General features: G+C 41.1%; 1 protein-coding gene across 1 annotated transcript in view; it reads right to left on the minus strand.

The window, feature by feature from the left end:
• Window positions 1-262: 262 nt before the first annotated feature.
• Window positions 263-21,981, minus strand: part of LOC126278522 (uncharacterized) — a 93,979-nt gene continuing 72,260 nt past the window's right edge. Inside the window, exon 3 of the mRNA XM_049978689.1 lies at window positions 263-1,058. Within this exon, the coding sequence (XP_049834646.1) occupies window positions 263-1,058 (796 nt within the window). The remainder of the gene's footprint in view (window positions 1,059-21,981) is intronic.

Consider the following 21,981-nt stretch of genomic DNA (forward strand, 5'->3'; position numbering starts at 1 on the left):
AAAGTGGATATTGTCGTATTGGGGATCTACAAATGAAAACATAAGCTGCAGACAGGGAGAGATGCAAGGCGGGGAGGGGGTTAAAGAAATCGAAACAATGACAAATTAAATTATAAAATTATTATGGTAGTCTTTTTGCTTAGATGCAATACCTGTTCGTGAGCAACACGTTACAATAGCAAAAATAATTCTTAGGATTTAAACAGTTTGGTATTATTTGTGTATCTTAATAATTAATAATAAAAAAGGATTATTAATTGCGTCACAAGACAGCAGGTTGTGTATACACCGTAACTACAAGAGCCACAATAACTATAATAAATATATAATGAGTAACGTAGCTGAAAGTTATTGTGAACGGTTGCCTGAATGGACAAGAATCTGCCCGGCCGTAAGTGCGAGCGAATTCCTCTGACTGTTCATCCCAGTTCAACTCCACACTGCGCGTTTCGAAGGCTTTCTCCACTAAAGTCTTCAGCGCTGGTAAATCCGACGCTGGTAAGCTATTGCTGGCCAAAATCATTCTGGTAACGGCCTCAGGATGTGGCCAACGAATATCCTCACCGCTGTAAAGGTGGCGCAGTATGTGTGATAGTGCAGCTGTCAGAATGTGTGCTTCTTCTAAACGTGTCAGTCTGTAGTGGTCGTCGCGACCTTCGTAAACGTCCTTTGATTCTGGTGGTACCTCTAACCCTGTCGATCCTTTCTGCGTAGCGAGAGTAGTGCAAAGTGTCTGAGTCTTGAAATCCCTGGTTTCTTTCAACTGTAGTGTACCCCGTCCATCGTCAGCAGGTGATGTCTGCAGAGCAGCCAACTTTTGTCGATACTCTTGCGCTTGTAGCGCGCTCCTGCGCTGTCGCGCTGGCCATTTCCAGAGAGGATTCTGCTTTATACGTAATTCCGCTGTAGTCGTGTTGGCGGGTGCTGCCGCCGTAACGCCAAGGTCTGGTATACTTCCATATTTCTTCGAATGTTTGTGGTCGTGTGCTTCCGCTGTCACTTCTCGTATTATGTCCCTCACGTGCGACTGGTCCATATTACGGCGATTCTTCAAACGCCTGGAACAATGAAGTGCACATTGAGATGCTTCATTTACTGAGTGCAACATACACCACTTCAATGAATCTGATATGTAACTTGATAATGCTTTATTCTATTATCGGCTCATCCACTACCACCAACCTCCTGGCAGTGGAGTTTCAATTTGACAGTTGAAGCCTATGCACTAGCTTACTAGCGTAACTTTTAAACTACACAGAGCGCGTTTGAAAACGGTCATATTAACGAAATATCTTAGTACGACCAAAACGTAGACATATATGGATATTTGAAATGAGCAGTTTTTCATCGGAAGCTAAATATGTAGCATAGAAAAGGTATCACCCAAAGCGAAACCAGATCGACGACGTGCTGCCAGATGGAAGGCCCAAAACAAAAAAGGGGTAACAGTTTTAGATGTTGCCGAGTAGCAGTCGTACAATAATTTTAAAAGAACACATTGCCATTTGACTGTATTATTGTTTATTCAGTTGCGACTTGGGTTTCGACTTTTATGCCATTTTCAGTTGTTTTTATGCCCTTTACAAGTGAAGGAGTCTATGACTGACATAAACTCAAACACCTGAAAACGGTATAAAAGGCCGAAACTTGGGTTGCAATTAAATAAACTACAATACAGTCAAATGGTAGTGAGTTCATTTTAAAAAATTGGGGTAACAAATGTAGTGTAATGGACAGTACGCTGTAAATATTGCACTAAAATTATGTCATTTCTCTTCGAAAGAGAGCCCGAATTCGCACTCAAATTACGCCGTACGTGCGGGTTTGCATATGAAGTGGACAAAAACATGTTCTTTAGCGCTCTCTGCGATAAGTAGAAACCAGTGCTGGATGTTGAAATGATGGTCAGTCGGCCACTATCAAGTAGGAGAAGAGACGCAGCTGTGCTTTCGACTGCGCTTTGCTATGGTGTGGCGTCATCCTTGCCGACACTAAGGGTGCTATGTTGCTCACTACACCAGGTCAGTATTTTTCTTTGAAAGTGCATTAAATCAGTGTGCGATAGGTCGGCTAAAGAAGACATTTTTCAGTAGAGCTTTGATGGGAAAGTTAAAAAGTTACGTAACCCTACTCCAAATTTAAATCTAACAAGGGGAGCTCGTGGGACGGGGCCCACCGATTTAGCTCAAATTGGAAATTTGTGGTAAGGTCTTGTGTGACCAAACTGCTGAGATCATCGGTCCATAAGCTTAGACACAACTTTAACTTACGCTAAGGACAACACACACATCGATGCCCTGAGGAGGCCTCGAACCTCCGACGGGGCAGCCGCGCGGACCGTGACAAGACTCCCCAGACCGCTCGGCTACACCGCGCGGGATTTGGCTCAGCTGTGGCAGAGGGAGCAGGTACATGCCTCCTTCATGTTTCTCGAATATTTAGCCTGACAGAAGCGTGGGGAAAGGTAAAGTGGTCCCCAACGATTCACATGAAGAGGATGAGGGATGTTTGAGAAATAACTGACGAGACAGTGATGTGTCACAGCGATCAAGCAAACTGAATGTTAATTTGGCCGGTTTTCGATTCGCGCTGCTACAATATTTATTTTACTTTATTTTATTTTATCCTTCATTTTTTTAAACTATTGAAGATACTGAAACAGCTAAATTTGTATACGTAAAATTAATACGCTCAATTCAATTACGATTACCACCCTTGTTAAGTCAAAAGGCTAGAGGTGGTGGTAAAAAATAAAGTAATTAAGGAAATTTAGTGCGAATGTGTACGGAAAGAGTTGTATCTGCGGGTGTGATGGTTGGAATGCACTTCTTTGCTTTCCGTGATTGTCGGAACACTGAAGGAGCGCCCATAATGAAGGCATAGTGTAACACTGTTTATCTTTGTAATTTTGTAACTCTCTGGTAAAGTTTTGCACGAGCGACAGCTGGTAATGGACAATGTCACCTATAACGATAATGGAAAAGTAAAATAAATAAAGTGCGTCACATGAAAATCAGTGTCAGTCCCTTGAAAACGTTATCGACAATGTTACATAAAAGTAAGTTTTATTCTTCTTACACGTCTTTCCAAACATTAGTTAAGTCTTGGGAAGATGTTCCTCCCCTTCTTTACTCTACTGAGAGATTGGAACAAACAGCGATTCCTTCAACCCTCTCAAACACAGTTTAAAATGATAATTTTACTTCCTCGTTTGCCTCTTACGACAAAAGTTTAATGGCAATGCATATAATGATGGGTGCCTGAATGTAAACTAATTTCCATGCACATATGCTGTGCATTGATTGCGACCCTTCCTATGTAATACGCAACGAGAAAGCTGGAAGTGTGGAGGGCATCCATGCGGGGTAGCCGTGGGGTCTTGGGCGTCTTGCCACGGTTCGCGCAGCTCCCCACGTCGGACGTTCGAGCCCTCCCTTGGGCATGGATGTGTGTGTTGTCCTTAGTGAAAGTCAGTTTAAGTTAGATTAAGTTGTGTGTAAGCTTAAGGACCGATGACCTCAGCAGTTTGGTCCCACATCGCAGGCGCTGTCAGCTGGCGGCTACCTCTTCAAAACACAGGGACGGCATCGCCCAGTTTTCACTGCGAGAGTAGGCCTATGTTTATGCACCGGTGCCATGTTATATTGCGTGAGAGTTTGTGTTTAACAAGTAGCGATCAGGTTGTGCCAAATTATAATCTCTGAAAACAACTGTAATGTAGCTCTACTCCGAATGAAAACGCTGGAATCAGGTGAAATAAAGATTCTGAAATTAAAATGGATACTCGCAATTTGAGGGAGGTTGAAAAAGTGGAAGGCCTCCTACATAAATTGTTCTGAACTGCTAGTGATCCACTGATGACACTAAAATTAATTAATAAATCAACATTCGTAAAACATAAGCAAAGATGCAGACGCAAATAAGCACCAAAAACTCTGGTTTTTTACCGCAGCTAACGGTTTGTGTTTCCTCGAGCCCCGAAAAAAACCGTTAATACTACCACTATTACTACTACTTACACGTATTTTATAGGAAAAATTGAAGTTGTAACTAAACTAACTCTATGTCAGTATTTCATCCGAGATGGATGTCAAAGGGATTACAAAAGGGCAAAGCAGTACATGTTTATATTGTAGGGATTAAATGACGAAATGTGGGAACACTTGACATGTAACGCGACGGATATATCTATTATTTTTAATCCAAGTTGAAGGCAGGTTGAGTTATCTCTAAGTCTGTAATGACATACAATGTGCCATCCAAATAACTGTTCACAAAAAAAGTGAAGAAGGAGGCTTGGACAAAAGATCAATGACGCGTTGTTGGTGTATGAGTGGATGGAGAAGTGTGTAATGGTACTGAAGCTGGACTGATGCTGATGACAGGGAAATCACTTTGGTGTCTGCTCATACAAGGTGAACATGTCTAGTGCAAAGGTAGTGTGACGATGATACATCTGAGGTAGACGCATGAGAAAATCGGACTCTTATTTCCTACATTTGCTACATAATAACACACAATTCCCTAAAATAAAATATATAAAAGTAAATACACACCAAAGCCACAGGAGAGAGTAATAAATATCAAAAAAACCAAGACACTACACCATATATATGCGACTGATGACTACACAGAAAGACTCTAGTATCTTGGACGCTCTACACCAAATTCTGAACTTCATTTTATGAAAGGCTCGGTGACCAATAAAAAATATTTTCCGTGGGTCGAGCCCATGTGATCTACACCAAAGAAATAGGAAAAAGATAGTTTATGGATGAGTCCAAAAATGACGAGATTTTTAAAAGATTTCCCATTAAATATTAATCGCTGCCTCTTAAAAATGTAGCACCGTATAATATGGACAGTATGGTTACCACATAAAATGCCTGCTCACTTCAAAACAGTATTCTATACACAGATTCAACTTTATGATAACCCGATGGACAGTTTTGAGCAACTACAACTAGATATCTTCACACCTCAAATGACAAACAGAGAGAGCAAAATGTGCTCTGATCTACTTCGTGACCTCTCTCCCCCATCCCAGCAAATTACGGCTGCTGTCTCAGTTCGTTTCCCAGAACTCAAATAAGCCACGTACACAACAATATGAAATACACTCCTCGAAATGGAAAAAAGAACACATTGACACCGGTGTGTCAGACCCACCATACTTGCTCCGGACACTGCGAGAGGGCTGTACAAGCAATAATCACACGCACGGCACAGCGGACACACCAGGAACCGCGGTGTTGGCAGTCGAATGGCGCTAGCTGCGCAGCATTTGTGCACCGCCGCCGTCAGTGTCAGCCAGTTTGCCGTGGCATACGGAGCTCCATCGCAGTCTTTAACACTGGCAGCATGCCGCGACAGCGTGCACGTGAACCGTATGTGCAGCTGACAGACTTTGAGCGAGGGCGTATAGTTGGCATGCGGGAGGCAGGGGGGACGTAACGCCGAATTGCTCAACACGTGGGGCGTGAGGTCTCCACAGTACATCGATGTTGTCGCCAGTGGTCGGCGGAAGGTGCACGTGCCCGTCGACCTGGGACCGGACCGCAGCGACGCACGGATGCACGCCAAGACCGTAGGTTCCTACGCAGTGCCGTAGGGGACCGCACCGCCACTTCCCAGCAAATTAGGGACACTGTTGCTCCTGGGGTATCGGTGAGGACCATTTGCAACCGTCTCCATGAAGCTGGGCTACGGTCCCGCACACCGTTAGGCCGTCTTCCGCTCACGCCCCAACATCGTGCAGCCTACCTCCAGTGGTGTCGCGACAGGCGTGAATGGAGGGACGAATGGAGACGTGTCGTCTTCAGCGATGAGAGTCGCTTCTGCCTTGGTGCCAATGATGGTCGTATGCGTGTTTGGCGCCGTGCAGGTGAGCGCCACAATCAGGACTGCATACGACCGAGGCACACAGGGCCAACACCCGGCATCATGGTGTGGAGAGTGATCTCCTACACTGGCCGTACACCTCTGGTGATCGTCGAGGGGACACTGAATAGTGCACGGTACATCCAAACCGTCATCGAACCCATCGTTCTACCATTCATAGACCGGCAAGGGAACTTGCTGTTCCAACAGGACAATGCACGTCCGCATGTATCCCGTGCCACCCAACGTGCTCTAGAAGGTGTAAGTCAACTACCCTGGTCAGCAAGATCTCCGGATCTGTCCCCCATTGAGCATGTCTGGGACTGGATGAAGCGTCGTCTCACGCGGTCTGCACGTCCAGCACGAACGCTGGTCCAACTGAGGCGCCAGGTGGAAATGGCATGGCAAGCTTTTCCACAGGACTACATCCAGCATCTCTACGATCGTCTCCATGGGAGAATAGCAGCCTGCATTGCTGCGAAAGGTGGATATACACTGTACTAGTGTCGACATTTTGCATGCTCTGTTGCCTGTGTCTATGTGCCTGTGGTTCTGTCAGTGTGATCATGTGATGTATCTGACCCCAGGAATGTGTCAATAAAGTTTCCCCTTCCTAGGACAATGAATTCACGGTGTTCTTATTTCAATTTCCAGGAGTGTATTTTCTTTATAAGGATTATGAAAATGTCTTAGACGCTTTTATATGCTTCATTTTATGGATGATCGGAAGGACTTTAAAGAATTTGCAGCTCTCACACATTTTTATTCAATCACGCACTATGCAGTCCGTCAGGACTGCACACAGCGTTGAACTAAAGAACGTAGATTAATGTGAATGAAAGACGCTGAGGATAGAGTCAGGAAAATTGACTAAACAGCTACTGTAATAGCTGTCGTCCTACGTGTCGTTATGTGAGTACACCACCCAAAATTTTGTGATTATGTCAAGCCGAAGCCTACAGTGATTGACTCTTTCAAGAATAACTTAATTATCTGGCAGAATCATGATTATTTATGACGAAATAACCGATTTCGGCAGACTGTGGCCCTATTCACATAAAAAAAATACAGGCCGTCAATCAGTTCTACATCTGTAGAACTTCGGCAGATCATAAAACACCTGTCATGATTCAGTTCCAACACTGTGGAATGAGTAACACTGTGGTTTCCACAACGGTGGGACTGAACCAAGGCAGATCATAAAATGATGGCTGTGATTTAGTCCTATCACTGTGGAACAAGCAATAACGTGGTTTCAACAGTGGTGGGGCTGAAACTCGGAAGATCATAAAAGACAGGCCATGGTTAGCTCCCACGATTTAGAACAAGTGATAATGTCGTTTCTACAATGACCCTCGAAGAATCATAAAATGCAGGGCTGTGGTGCGTATCCAACTCTCAGAGAAGCGTGGAATGTGGTTTCCTCAGTAGTGGGACTGAATCTTGGCAGATCACAGGCCATGATTCCGTCCCACTATTGTGGAATGAGTGACAACGTGGATACCATAGCTGTGAGGGGCAACCTCGGCTTGTTTTTGAACTGTCTCCAAGGTTCAGTCCTGCCACTGTGAAAACCAGATTACCACTTGTTCCCCTGTAGTCGGACTGCACAATGACCTGTATTTTGTGATCCCTCGATGTTCCACATTGTTACTTTTTAAATTGTGGTGGAAATGAACAACGGCCTGTGTTTCCCCATGTTCCATGATTCAGTCCCACTACTGGGAAAATCTCATTTTTTCTCTTTCAACAGTGGTGGGTCTGAACCTGTACATATATAAACCATAGACCATGATTCAGTCCCACCACGCTGGAATCAGTGACAATGGAGTTTCCACAGCGATGGGACTGAACGATGGCGGATCATAAAGTTGAGGCCTTGGTTCAGTCCCGCCACAGAGACCACATTAAACAACGGAATATTTTTATCACACGAGGATTGGCAACGATTGCCGAAACTAGTTACTTCATTAGAAATAAATGTGACTGTGCCAGTTAAATGAACTATTCTTTTCAAATATACTGTGCCAATATATAATGTTACAAAACGTGGGGTTATAAATTCTGAGAGATGCTTACGTGCCGGCCGGAGTGGCCGAGCGGTTCTAGGCGCTACAGTCTGGAACCGCGCGACCGCTGCGGTCGCAGATTCGAATCCTGCCTCGGGCATGGATATGTGTGATGTCCTTCGGTTAGTTTGGTTTAAGTAGTTCTTAGTTCTTGGGGACTGATGACCTCAGATGTTAAGTCCCATAGTGCTGAGAGCCATTTGAACCATTTGTTTGATGCTTACGTAAAGAATTTGACATTACGATGCCGTCTGTTATGTTATTGCCCTTCATTTACTCGCCACACTGCTCTACAGATTAATAAATTACTCTCATAACGTCCGTCTCTGAATATCCGTTTTCCTCAGAAACGAGAGGATGTATCAAGTTGAAATTCATTTATGTCACTTAACTAAGGCCCCTTTGTGGTGTAAAAGAAAATAAAGCTTCTAAGACAATGCAATCAAGAAACACTGCCGTTCACGTCACTTATTGTGATACTCGTAAACTCCCTCAATAAAACTTATGTGGTATTTCACAATAACCTAGATTCATAAAATTTGGCCACAGGCAAGGTTTCACCGTGCAAGTAACATAAAAAATTATAAAATCTATTTTAATTATATCACACACAAAAAAATTCATTTCTTATCTCATTTCAAACTTGAATTAAAACACTGTCAAACGTCTCCGAATTCCTAGAACCGGTATCTCGCCAGTAACAATATCCACAACAAGAAAAACGCTGGAGGTTATAGATACTTGGTATGGATCAACTTTCCATGTGTGTAATTAAATTTTTAAAAACGCGTATTCCACTTGCAGCTCACCAACTTTTTTTTTTTTTTTTTTTTTTTTTTTTTTTTTTTTTTTTTTTACGTGAGGCACAGTGAATACTCATCGACGTTTAATTTAAAGAAGTGTATTACTACTTGCGGACAAAAGCACCTTAGAAACATTACAACAGTTATTTAAATAGCAGCAGACTATCTATACGTATAATCGTAGGTGCTCATCTATATGTGCTACTGCACTTCCATGGAATGTTTACTCATCCACGACTGCACTCAGCGAATCTCGTGAAGCCCTTAGGGCATGCCCACCCGCTGTCAGATCGCATCCTATAGTGCGGTAATACGCAGTGTCTTTCGCGGGCTGTAATCTGAAAAGCAATCAACAGAACATTTTTAAACTGAGAAATCAGCGTTCTCCAGGTTTCCCAGTGAGACGACGACGCTTGTTGCAAAATACTGGCTTAGTATAATTTTGAGGCACTTTACATCCCCCCCTCAATAGGCGTCGTTTTCTAAAACACACCGCGAAGTTTTAGGCGCCATGTCACGTACTGCGCGGCCCCTCCCGCCGCCGGTTAGTGTACTCCCTCGGGCATGGGTGTGTGTGTTTTGTTCTTAACATAAGTTAATTTAAGTAGTGTGTAACTCTAGGGACCGATGACGTCATCCGTTTGGTCCCTTGGGAATTCACACAGATTTGAAATTTTTTTTCTAAAACTCATACTTCAAATCGCCCACCCTGCTATTAATTCGTAATTTAGGATTTGCTATTTCCCTCCATAGTCTCTTCGCACAGTTTCTCTTCTCGATTATTTGGGAGAGTACACATGTTCTGTAAAGGCTTCTTCAAGGAGAAAAACAGTTCATCGCAGCAGGAATTTGCCGGCCTAGGTATGCAGCTTTCTCTGGCCGGACAGACGCCCTCCGGCATTACGGCCGGCTTTGTCTACTGGAAAAACACGCCGAGCCTGCAGGTTTCTTGCAAACGGTGGCCTTCTCATTACCTTACAAACATTAATTAAAATGTCTGGATTCCTTTCATTCCTAATACTTGTCACATATGAAATTTAAAATGGGCATGCTGGCTCCCTAAGGCAAGCAGTTTTTCACTTGGTGGGCGTAATGCTGCACAGATGCACAGAGTTTGGTTGTGGGCAGCGGTTAACAAAACCATTGCCTGCGTTCAGTTTCTCCCTCATACGCATGCGCAGCTCTCGCTCTAGTGTAGGCTGACCTTTTTTTTTCACACAATGATAGGAAGATTTCACAATGCTGTAATTATTTTCTAGGTCTAGAACTACATCTACAGAGCTGCTTCGGAAATCAAAATTAAGCGCCTAGCAGAGGGTTCATACTCTAGTGTTCCACTCTCGAACAGCCCGCGGAAAAAACCGACTCCTATATCTCTCCGTGCAAGCTCTGATTTACTTTACTCTAACATGGTGATTGTTTCTCCGTATATAAGTCAGCGTCAACAAAATATTTTGCCATTCGTAGGAGAAACCACGTGATTGAAATTTAGTGATAAGATCCTGCCGCAACGAGAAACGCCTTCGTATTAATGATGTCTCTCTGGGATGTGGAAAGAGGCAAAGTTATATATATATATTTTAACTCAGATACATGGATATTGAACAGTATTTTGTGGAGAAAAAGACATGTTGGAAATGGCAAAGGCCCTCAATGAGTATATGTACTGAGAAGTAATGGTTAGAATACCAAGTTTCTTAAAGAGGTCACTGCATGATGATCTCAGATATAATTGTAATGACTCTTTTCTGAATTTTGAAAATGTTTTCTTTGTGAGAGGTGTTTCCCCTGCGAATGAGACAAAATTCGTATTTTGTGACACTGCTTATGGAAGATCAGTAATATGTAATACGAACTACAAGGGACCTATAGAGTCCTGGGGTTTCCATTGTCTGATGGTTGCATATTTCGAATGACTATTGTTATGTGGTGAACCAGATACAGACACACACTATTTTCTATTAACAAGATAGGATGTGAATGATGAGCCTGCTACTCCTGTTATCCCATAGTATTTTAACTTTTGTATAAGGATATCACGCTTAACACAATCAAAAGCTTTAGCCAGATCACAGAATATTCCAAGTGGTAGTAACTTTTGATTTATTGATTCTAATATATCATCTGTCGAAGTGAATATAGCTTGATCAGCTGACAATACTTCCCAAAATCCGAACTGATTGGGAATGAGAATATTTTTCTGTACTAAGTGTTTATGAAGTCTATTGTACATAACCCTTTCAAACACTTTTGAAAATATTGCCAATAAGGAAATGGGATGGAAGTTTTCCACTGATGATTTGTCTCCTTTTCATGTAATGGTTTGACAATAGTATATTTAAGCCTATCTGCGAAAGTGCCACTATGGAGGGATTCATTACATAAGTAATTCAGTAGTCACAAAGTTCTGAGGAGCAACATTTAATTACAGTAGTTCTTCTTTCATCATAAGCACTGGAACATTTGTTTTTAAGAGAGCTAATAATATTAAAAATCTCTTCCAGTGAGGTAGGATATAGTTGAATTTTGTCAAATTTCTGCACAAATACAGTATCTCTAATCAACTCATTATTTACATTTAACATAATTTCCTCGATTGGGTGATAAATTTTTCTGTTACACTTTTTCTATGTTCCATGTAGTTTTTATCTTGTTATTAAAGTCATTTATTTTTTCTTGAAAATAAATATATCTTGAGGTTTTGATTACTTTGTTTAGAATTTTACAGTATAATTTATAGTGTGATTTAGCTCTGTAGTCATCGTCTTCCCTTGACATTTAGTACAGTCTTCTTTTAGTTTTGCAAGATACTTTTATTCTAATTGAAATCCGAGGTTTTGAAACATTTAATCTATTTCCTTTGATTACTTTCTTAGGGCAGCAGGTTTCAATGTGACCTATGGCCATATTAGAAAAATAGTTATATTTTCAATTTATCCCAGGTGAATTGTATACATCTTTCCAGTCTGTATTACTCAAGCAGTATTTTATACTTTCAATTCCTGTTTCATTTATTATTCGTATACTTTCCCACTTCCTGTTATTACTTGAATCAAACCCCACTATATTAAATGCAAGCAACTGGGCATAATGATCTGAAAGGCCATTACATATTTGATTCATGCTATGATTTGTTAGTGTGGTAGTATGCATGAAAATGTTATCAGTAGCAGTGCTGCTGGTACCCATAACCCTGGTTGGAAACTGTACTAAGGGAATGAGATTATAATCAGAGATAAGAGCCTCTACTAGTATGGGTCTTGAGTGACTGCCCTCCCAAAAATTTAAATTAAAATCTGCACTTACTGTGAGTTTCGTCATTTTTAGAAGTTAAGAAACTTAGCACTACATCACGCTGTTACCAGTTGGAGCCCTGTATATTATGACTATAATTATTTTTCATTTCTGTGTCTCTACTCCTGTGGCACATACTTCAAAATGCTAATCACTAAAGTATTTAAGAATGTCAGTGTTTTTATAATTGTGACCCTCTCTAAAGTAAGTGACAACTCCTCCTTTCTCTATCTGTTTACTACAACACTTTGAACCTAAGGTATACCCTTCCATATTAAGCTTTTCAATTTCACTACCTAAATGATGTTCAGAAACACAAATAATGTCAACAATATTTGTAGACTATAACTATCTAAACAGATCTGAAATTCATTAATTTTGTTTTTAAACATTTGATATTTTGATGTAGTAAATTTACTGTTACTTTTTTTGTCTTCAGAAGTATTATGCTTAATATTTTCAGATACATCTTGTTCAGTATTGAATGGGTAGATAAAGACCTTCACCTAAAAAAGAACTACTTCCATGAGTTGCAGTGTCACCCCTTAAAGAATTTTCTATCAACCTAGCTAACGTATCCTTCCTTATTCTATTAAGACGCAGGCCACGAGAAGTAAAGCCCCACCTACCAATATGTCAATAGGAACCAAACCAATCTCTGACCCAGCACCAGCCTGAAGCGATAGATCCAACTCCATATTGACCCTCTTCACAGAGCTGTTCAACTGGGGTCTATCGTACCGCTTGAAAACAGGCACACACTCAACATTAGCATGGTTCGTTGCTGATGCTATTGTTACTAGATCACTCTCAATACTGTAGCCCTGGTCCCTATCGATACTGTTCCCTGTTCCACCCACTATTACAACATGATCCTCCCTGGTGAAACATTTACACAAAGATCCTATTCCCTCTATCACTTGGCTAAGAGATACGCTAGGCTTGAAAAAGTTTATGACCTGGTAGCTGTCACCTAATTTTCCGTGCAGAACTTGACCAACACCTCTTCCATGACTGCTACCTAACAGCAGAATTTTCTTCCTACTTCCTACTTTTTCTGAAGCAACAGGCTTCCTAACTGAATTCTGCTGTGTATCAGCTATACCTACATCTACATGAAGCTCTTCATTACTTAACTGTGGCAGCTGGGCAAATCTGGTCCTCTTTCTGTGGCCCCTGATCCCTTGCTTCACTTCTCACTTCTCTTCACCCTTCTCTCCCCTTAACCTCATTAATTCCTCCATAGCTTTGTCTAATTCAGCCTGAAGGACTCTAATCTTCCCCACCTGTTCTGCTGTTTTCATATCCCGTGAATACACTCTACAGTACCTAGGAAGAGTCTCATTTTGTTCCCCAATTTCCATGCCACTAAATTTCCCCCAGTGAAATGATCTGTCGCAACAGCTGCATAGCATCCCGGAACTAACTTTCCTACGGCAGCTAAAACACTGCACACTCATGATTGTTTACAATATAGGAATTTCCTTTTTACTATGATCTATAATGCTCTAATATAAACATAATATTAATATACTTACTTAACTACACTTTGAATCACGTAACTTTCGCGCAAAAAATTTAGGTTTAAAACATCCGTTAAGCTGTAACGGTTTTATGCTATTTTCTTTAAAACGCGACACAAAACGTCAAACCTTCACTTCCACGTACAGAAATTACACCACTGAGTGCAGTTAAACCTAATAATATCTAGATAATGCACTTAATATTTACTAAAAATTCAAAAATAGGCGCACACGAAATAGCAACGCAACCAGTCGGTCCAAAGATACATAATTTCTCGATAATACAAAACGGGCTGCCTTCTTTGAACTTCCTCAATGTACTCCATCTGCTATGGATTCCACACCGCGCTGGAGTAATAAAAAAAACAGACGGACAAGCATAGTGTAGCCTGTCTCTTTAGTAGATCTGTTGTATCTTTTAAGTGTTCTGCCAATAAAACGCTGTCTTTAGTTTTATTTTTCCACAAGAGTTTTCATCTTATCGTCTCCAATTAAGTTGTTCGTAACGATAATTCCTAGGTAATTAGTTGGATTGACAGCCTTCAGATCTGCGTGATTTATCATGTAAGCGAAATTTAACACATTCGATCTAGTATTCATTGGATGATCTCACAATTTTCAGTAGTTAGGGACAGTTGCCACTTTATGAACCATGTAGATGTCTTTACATATCATTTTCCAGTTGGTTTTGATCTTCTGATACTTTAGATGAAGATAAATGACAGCATCATTTGCTAACAATCTATGATGGCTGCTGGGATTGTCTCCCAAATCATTTAGATTAGAAACAGCAGAGGGCCAGTAACACCCTCTTGCGCGACGCCAGGTATCAATTCACCTTTACCGGATGGTTTCCCGTGAGTTACAACGAAATGTGAGCTTTCTGGCAGGAAGAAATTAATCAATTCGCACGACGGAGACTATACTCCATGTGCACGCAATTAGATTACAAGCCTATTGTAAGAGACTGAATCAAAAGCCCTTTGGAAAGCTGCAAATATGGAATCTGTTCGAGGTTCCCTATAGATACCAGTCAATTTTTCGTAAAAATAAAGAGCTAGATGTATTTCGCAAGGACGATACTTTCTGAATCTTTGGTGATTTTGTGAACAGTTTGTTTTCCTCGAGGTAATTCGCAATGATAAAAACAGTATACGTTCCAAAATCCTATAACAAATCGACGTAAGCCATATGGTCCTGTCATTTATTGGATTAATTCTACTTCCTTTCTTGAGCACGGCTTTGACCTGTGCAACTCCTCAGTACAGATACGGATCTGTAGTCGAACGACCTGTTGTACATGATTAATAATTACGGAGCTATTATATCAGCACACACTGAAAGGAATCTAATTGGAATACTACTGGAACCGCAGGACTTGTCATTATTTATTTTTAAGTTACGTTACTCACGTTGGCAGGAGTTCTCGATACTAATTGTGGAATACTTACTTGTTCTTCTTTGGTGAATGGATTTCGGAAGGCATTTAGTACATTCGCTTCAGTGCCTCTCTCACTGTTAGCATTTGCATCACTATCGTGTAGTATAGGCTTGATTGTGTCCTACCTCTGATATACTTCACATTCGACCAGAAACTCTTAGCATTGTCAGCAAGAATTAGACACACAATTTCATTGCGGAAACAACTAAAGGATCTCAAACTGAAGTGCGCAAAATTTTGAGCTTGTATATAACTTCCGGTGACAGTACAGCAGTATGTGGGGGTCGTGAGTCGGGCCTGGATAGCTCAGTCGATAAAAGCATTTTCCCGTGAAAGACCATGTTCGAGATTCGAGTCCTCCTCCAGCACACATTTGAAACTCGAATATTTGTTGTACCTGAGAGGCAGTTGTTATTTACTAGTTTTCATTGCCACAAAAGAAATATTTCGTGATGCAAAAAGAGACAGCCAGAGTTATTTATTCAAGGGCCGATTTCGGGGTACGCAGGTTCTCAAACCAACCAATGCCAAGTAAAATTTCCATCCAAACTAGCAGTAAAAAAAGTGCGTATATATGTATATGGTGTCAACTAATGTTCGATTTACATCTACATCTGCATGGTTACTCTGCAATTCACACTTAAACGCCTCATACTATTTCTCTACCACTCCACTCTCGAATGGTGTGTGGGAAAGAGGAACACGTAAATCTTTCCGTTAGAGCTCTGATTTCTCTTATTTTATTATAATGATCATTTCTCACTACGTAGGTGGGTGTCAAAAAATATTTACGCATTCGGAAGAGAAAGATGGTGGCTGATATTTCGTAAATAGATCTCACCGCAAAGCAAACTGCCTGTATTTCAGTGACTGCCACCTCAGCTCGCGTATCATATCAGTGACGCTCTCAACCATATTGCACGATAACACGAAACGAGCTGCCCTTCTTTGCACTTTTTTGATGTCCTCTGTCAATCCTACCCGGTAAGGATCCCATACCGCGCAGCAATATTCCAGCAGAGAACGGACAAGTGTAATGTAGGCTGTCTCTTTAGTGGGTTTGTCGCATCCTCTAAGTGTTCTGACAACAAAGCGCTGTCTTTGTTTCGCCTTTCCAATTTAAGTTGCTCGTAATTGTAATTCCTAGGTATTTAGTTGAATTTAAAGCCCTTAGATTTGTGCGATTCATCGTACAACCAAAATTTATCGGATTTCTTTTAGTACCCATGTGGATGACCTCACTCTTTCTGTGTTTAGTGCTGATTGCCACTTTTCGCACCATACAGAAATTATCTCTAGATCATTTTGTAATTGGAACTGATCGTCTGGTGATTTTACTCGACGGTAAATTACAGCGTCATCTGCAAACAATCTAAGGGGGCTGCTCAGATTATCACCTAGATCACTTATATTAAGGAGGATCAGCAGAGGGCCTATGACTCCACCTTGCATCAGTTCTATTCTACTCGATGATTTACTGCCTATCATTACGAATGGTGACCTCTCAGAGAGGAAATCACGAATCCAGTCACACAACTGAGATGATACTCCATAAGCACACAATCTGATTAATAGTCACTTGTGAGGAACGGTACCAAAAGCCTTCTGGAAATCCAGGAATATGGAATTGATCTGAGGTCCCTTGTCGACAGCACTCATTACTTCATAGGGATAAAGAGCTAGCCGTATAGCATAAGAACGATATTTTCTGAATCGGTGTTCGTTATGTATCAATAAGTCATTTTCTTGAAGGTGATTCATAATGTTCGAGTACAGTATATGTCCCAAATCCTCCCGCAAATTGAGGTCACTGATATGGGTCTGTAATTCAATGGGTTACTCCTATTTGCCTTCCTGAATATTCATGTGACCTGTGGTTTTTTTCCAGTCTGTAGGAACAGACACTTCGTCAAGTGAGCGGTTGTATATGATTGCTAAGAAAGGCGCTGTTGTGCCTGCATACTCCGAAAGGAATCTAATTGGTATACCATCTCGTCCGGAAAACTTGCCTTTCTTAAGTGATTTGAGTTGTTTCGCAATACCTAAGATATCTACATTTAGGTCACTCATGCTAACAGCTGTTCTGGTTTCGAATTCTGGAATATTTACTTCGTCTTCTTCCATGAAGGATTTACGGAAAACTGTATTTAGTAACTCTGGTTTAGTGGCACAATCATCGGTACAGTTCCATCGCTAACGCGCAGTGGCGGTATTGACCTTTTTTGCCACTGGTGTACTTTACATACGACCAGAATCTCTTTGCTATTTTTACCATACTTTAGGACATTATTTCATTGTGGAAACTATTAAAAGCATCTCGCATTGACGTCCGTACATTTCCAGCTACCGTTAAACTTAGCCAGTCTTGGGGATTTTGCGATCTTCTGAATTTGACATGCTTTTTTCGTTGCTTCTGCAACAGTGTTCTAACGTGTTTTGTGTACCGTGGTGGATCACTGTCGTATCTTATAAACTTATGCAGTATGAATATATCTATTGCTGTCGATACTGTATCTTTGAATTTGAGCCGCACCTGGTCTACACGATCACAAAAAAGTTTTACTTAGCAAATGTTGGTTGTTTTGAAAACCGAAGACCAAATAATCTTCAATAGTAGTTGTAAGTCTGGCTGTTTATTTGCATCATGGTTTAAAATGAGTTGTTGTCCTAGATTAACTAGCACGCTGGAGCTATGCATGAAATTTCTTGAGCTGTCACTTGCAGTGTTTTAGATTATTCGAATTTCAAACAGAACTGAAAATAACATACATAAGAAATTGGTAATTTTTTCGTTGTTCGTGAAATAATGTTGACTCGCAATACTTCATAAAGGAGTTGCTTTGCCACATAATCGCCTTTGATATTAAAGCGTCTATCGTACCGTAACCACTGTTAGTCTACATCCTCTTCATACATGTCGCCGCCTGCCTGTTCAACAATGTCGCGGCAGCATCCTTTACATGTTTATCATTTGCGAAGCATTAACCAGCAAGATGCTCCTTCAGTTTCGGAAAGAGGAGAAAATCCGACTGTACCTGGTCGGAACTGTATGTAGGATGCTCGAGGATGTCGCACCGGAATTTCTCACAATGGCGTACGAGTGACGAGCGTATGTAGATGTGCATTGTCGTATAGTATTACAATTCCATGATAGAGTTTGACTCTTCGGGTGTTCTGGATAGACAGACGAAGACGTTCAAGCGTAACATTCAGGGCTAGCAATGTCTGCATCACTATTGATTGGTATATTGCGGTGTCCCTTCACTGTCCCACAATAGAGAAGCCATCAGTTTTTTGGCTGATGCACTTCGTTTGAACGTGGCTTATGTAGTGACTGAGGATGACAACACTCCACAGACTGTCGTTTCGTTGTATGGGTGCTATGAAAAACCCATGTTTCATGTCCCTGGCAACAGCGTTTCCACTTTGGTGAAAAATTTCCTTATTAAGGTAAAGTGCAAGGCTCAGAGAGGAAAAGAAGGGAAACAGCTGATGGATTGGATGACGGGGAGGGGGAGGGGATATTTCCCTCTGAAGAGTGCTGAACGCCGTGCCAGTATTTATTTATTTCTTAATCTAAAAATTATCCGTCTGTTTAACTGAAAAGAGATTTAACAGTGGTAGCTAAATTACTTGTCTAAGCTATATGTATTATGGTCAACAATGCAGTTCCCAGTTCTGTAATAGAATGGAAGAGTGTGTCTGAATAGTTGATAATGAGTCCATCAACATAGTTCCGGTCGGTGCTCGTCGCTGTCCATAAGAGTAGTTCCTTATTCCACTGCTGCCAATCTTTGCCATACCAAGTATTTCAGTTTTTGCTCGAACTGTGTAGCATGAAAAGTAAGTTTTAGGTTCTGTACCAGATTCTTCTGTGGCACTGACACTTTGCCTCAAAAGACAGGGTGCTTCTTCCCTCCTCCTCACAAAACCACTTGAGGGGACCTTTTATTGTGGCTGTAGTCGTATCGTCATGTTCGAATCTTATTTCTCCATCTTCAAATACTGCCAGCTATAGTTTGCCGTCGCTCAATATACCATATCGTTCTCTGTCGAGTTGGATCACTGGAGGTTAACTGTCGTCTGGTCGCGGTTGTTGACAGATTTAGGGATCTGTTAGCAGTGGCCAACACACACACACACACACACACACACACACACACACACACATACATACACACACAAACGCTCGCGCGTGCCTGTGCGCCTGCTGAGAATATTCCGGGGGACTTCTTTCCCCGTACTAACAATATTAACTACCTCTGAAACCCTCTATAGATATCAGACCATGCCAAAGTACTTCGTTGTTAAAAGATTTCGAGTGACGTTGTGCCTTGTCGGAAGAGATAGAGCACAAAGAATCGATGACTACTTAACAACTTAACATACACTTATAAAACTGGAAGGACACGTGGATGTTTCCGCTCGAGCCACAAGGGACAATACTAATATTTAATGGTACATATTTTAAAGAGCGAACTTAATAAACAGGAGACTGCAGAGTACAGTGACACACCCACCTGATCTCCCACTGCTCCTCTGCAAGAATGAGTATGGCTTTAAATTAGTGCCGGCCGGTGTGGCCGAGTGGTTCTAGGCGCTTCAGTCTGGAACCGCGCGACCACACGGTCGCAGATTCGAATCCTACCTCTGGCATGGACGTGTGTGATGTCCTTAGGTTGATTAGGTTTAAGTAGTTCTAAGTTCTAGAGGACTGATGACCCCAGATATTAAGTCCCACAGTGCTCAGAGCCATTTTAACCGTTTTTGTAAATTAGTCACAAAGTTTCTGTGGAGGTAGCATTAGTGGCCGTGTAATTGTCGTATATGATTGCTTCTTTTGTGAATTAGGCGGATGCTGTGGTCGTATATGATTGCTTCTTTTGTGAATTAGACGGATGCTCTGAACATGTAATTCTGCGTCTGGATTTTACTTCTTTGCAAGGTAGGCCTATGCACATGCTAAATTTTGTAATTATATCTGAATCCTTAGCTGCAGGTTAAAATAGAACGGATCTGCCAAGTTCCACTACACGGACTGCGAAAAGTGCATTTCCGCGATAGATAAAAATCAGTTTTTAGAAACATTTACAAATTAAAAGCCTCATAAAGTTACATGTAATTTAGCAAAAACAAGGGTCCCACCCTCCCCCTGCTCCTAAAAGTTTAGTGCACGTGACGCCCATGTATGCACCACTAGATACGTTGTTTGACAAGAACCAGATAAATTCCCTGCTGAAAACTGTGAAATTGTTTTGTTTTTTACCCCTCAAATTATTCCGAAGCCAGCGTTTAATCGTAAACGCTAAACTGTCGGCAAAGTAGAGCATTAGGCTGTGCGTATCTTCAGAACCAACACTTTTCGTTACTGATCAAGTGACCATACTGAAAAACTGTTTCAGTGAACCGCAGTTTCTACAGTTTTCGGAAACTCTTCAGAATCGATTGCTATACTTGCACATTTCGTTCAAGACAGGTAGTTCTCACGTTCCCTATTTCATTTCGTGCCATTTGGTACGATTTGTAACACTTCATGCCGATTCTCTTCTGTTGTCAATTGCTGTCATCCTGTACAATCTAACGGAAATGGCTCTTTAGGTATCATTTTCCCGTTCCTCGCTGCATTGTATTCAAACAGCGCCAATTTCATTTCACGGTCTGTGTTACCAATAAATACCGCATTTGCAGAAAACGTGTCTAATGTGCTTCCACGAGCTCTTGTTAAATCAGTGTTTAAAGCCTACTACATCTGCTTGTCACTACGACGCGGGCACACTCTTGGTGTGGTAGCAAACATGTAAATACTTTTCCTTATCCGTCGGACCTCTTCAGGGGGGGTAGGACGTCAAACGGGCCAACTTGGAGCAAGAGAGCACCACTGAACATTTTAATTTCCACTGTCTATACTTTTGCAAATAACTTCATAAAACTTCGTCAGCATGACCAGGATAGATTCAGAATTCACACTCTTAGCAATGGAAGTTCGAAAACATGTGAAATAATTTTTTTTACATGCGAAATTTCTTCATTTTTTTTTACTTACTAATGGCAGCATTTGTTGCTGTAGGTACACTTTTCTTCATAAGTAAGAGAGATTCTTCGATGAATTTTGCACAGCATACAAACCATACTTAAAGGTGTATGAATCTCCAGAGTTTTCCAAATCTATTAAAACCTGTGGTAGAAAACGAGGTAAATAACTAAAAAAAATTCATTGAAGAATCTCTCTAATTTATGAAGAAAAGTGTACCTATAGCACTAAATAAAGCCATTAGCAAAGAGAAAAAATGATGAAATTTCGCACGCAAAAAAATTTACTTTTTTATGTTTTCGAACTTCCACTGCAATGGATGTGAATGCTGAATACTTCCTGGTGATGTTGACAAAGTTTTATGAATTTATTTGTAAAGGTATAGACTGGAAATTAAAATGTCCTGTGACGCCTCTCCTGCTCCAAGTCGGCCCGTTTGACGTCCTACCCCCCTTAAGCGCCAAGACTTTTTGTATAATACCAACTATACAGACTGGTTGGCGTTACTGTCATGTTTCAAAATGGCAGGAGGGACGTCATAATAAAATTAAGAGGCAAATATATGGTTCAGTAACGATCTCTCACAGCGTTTGCTACCCCTCCCCCCTTTTTTTCCTTTTAAATGACTTGCTCTGCTCAGTCTTTACCAGAAAGTGGCGCAAATCGGTATTTCAGAAGTTCAGATTTATAGAGTGGTTCGAGCTTATTCCTTGCAGCGGTAAAAAGGATAACCTTTATTTTGTTAGTGTAGTTAGCATAATTAAAAAAAAAGTGCAAAACAGACTCATCTACAGTTAACGTGGAAGCAATGGAAAGCCTAGTTTTACATGATCATGTTTTTCAGTATTTTGGAGATATTATGCAGCATTTCCCGAAAATATTAGTTTATTTAGTTTTTTAACTGTGCAGTCTGTAAACATCAGCGTTGAGTTCAGGTGCA

Source organism: Schistocerca gregaria, chromosome 6 (assembly GCF_023897955.1).
Source record: "Schistocerca gregaria isolate iqSchGreg1 chromosome 6, iqSchGreg1.2, whole genome shotgun sequence".
NCBI classification, from domain to species: Eukaryota; Metazoa; Arthropoda; class Insecta; order Orthoptera; family Acrididae; genus Schistocerca; species Schistocerca gregaria.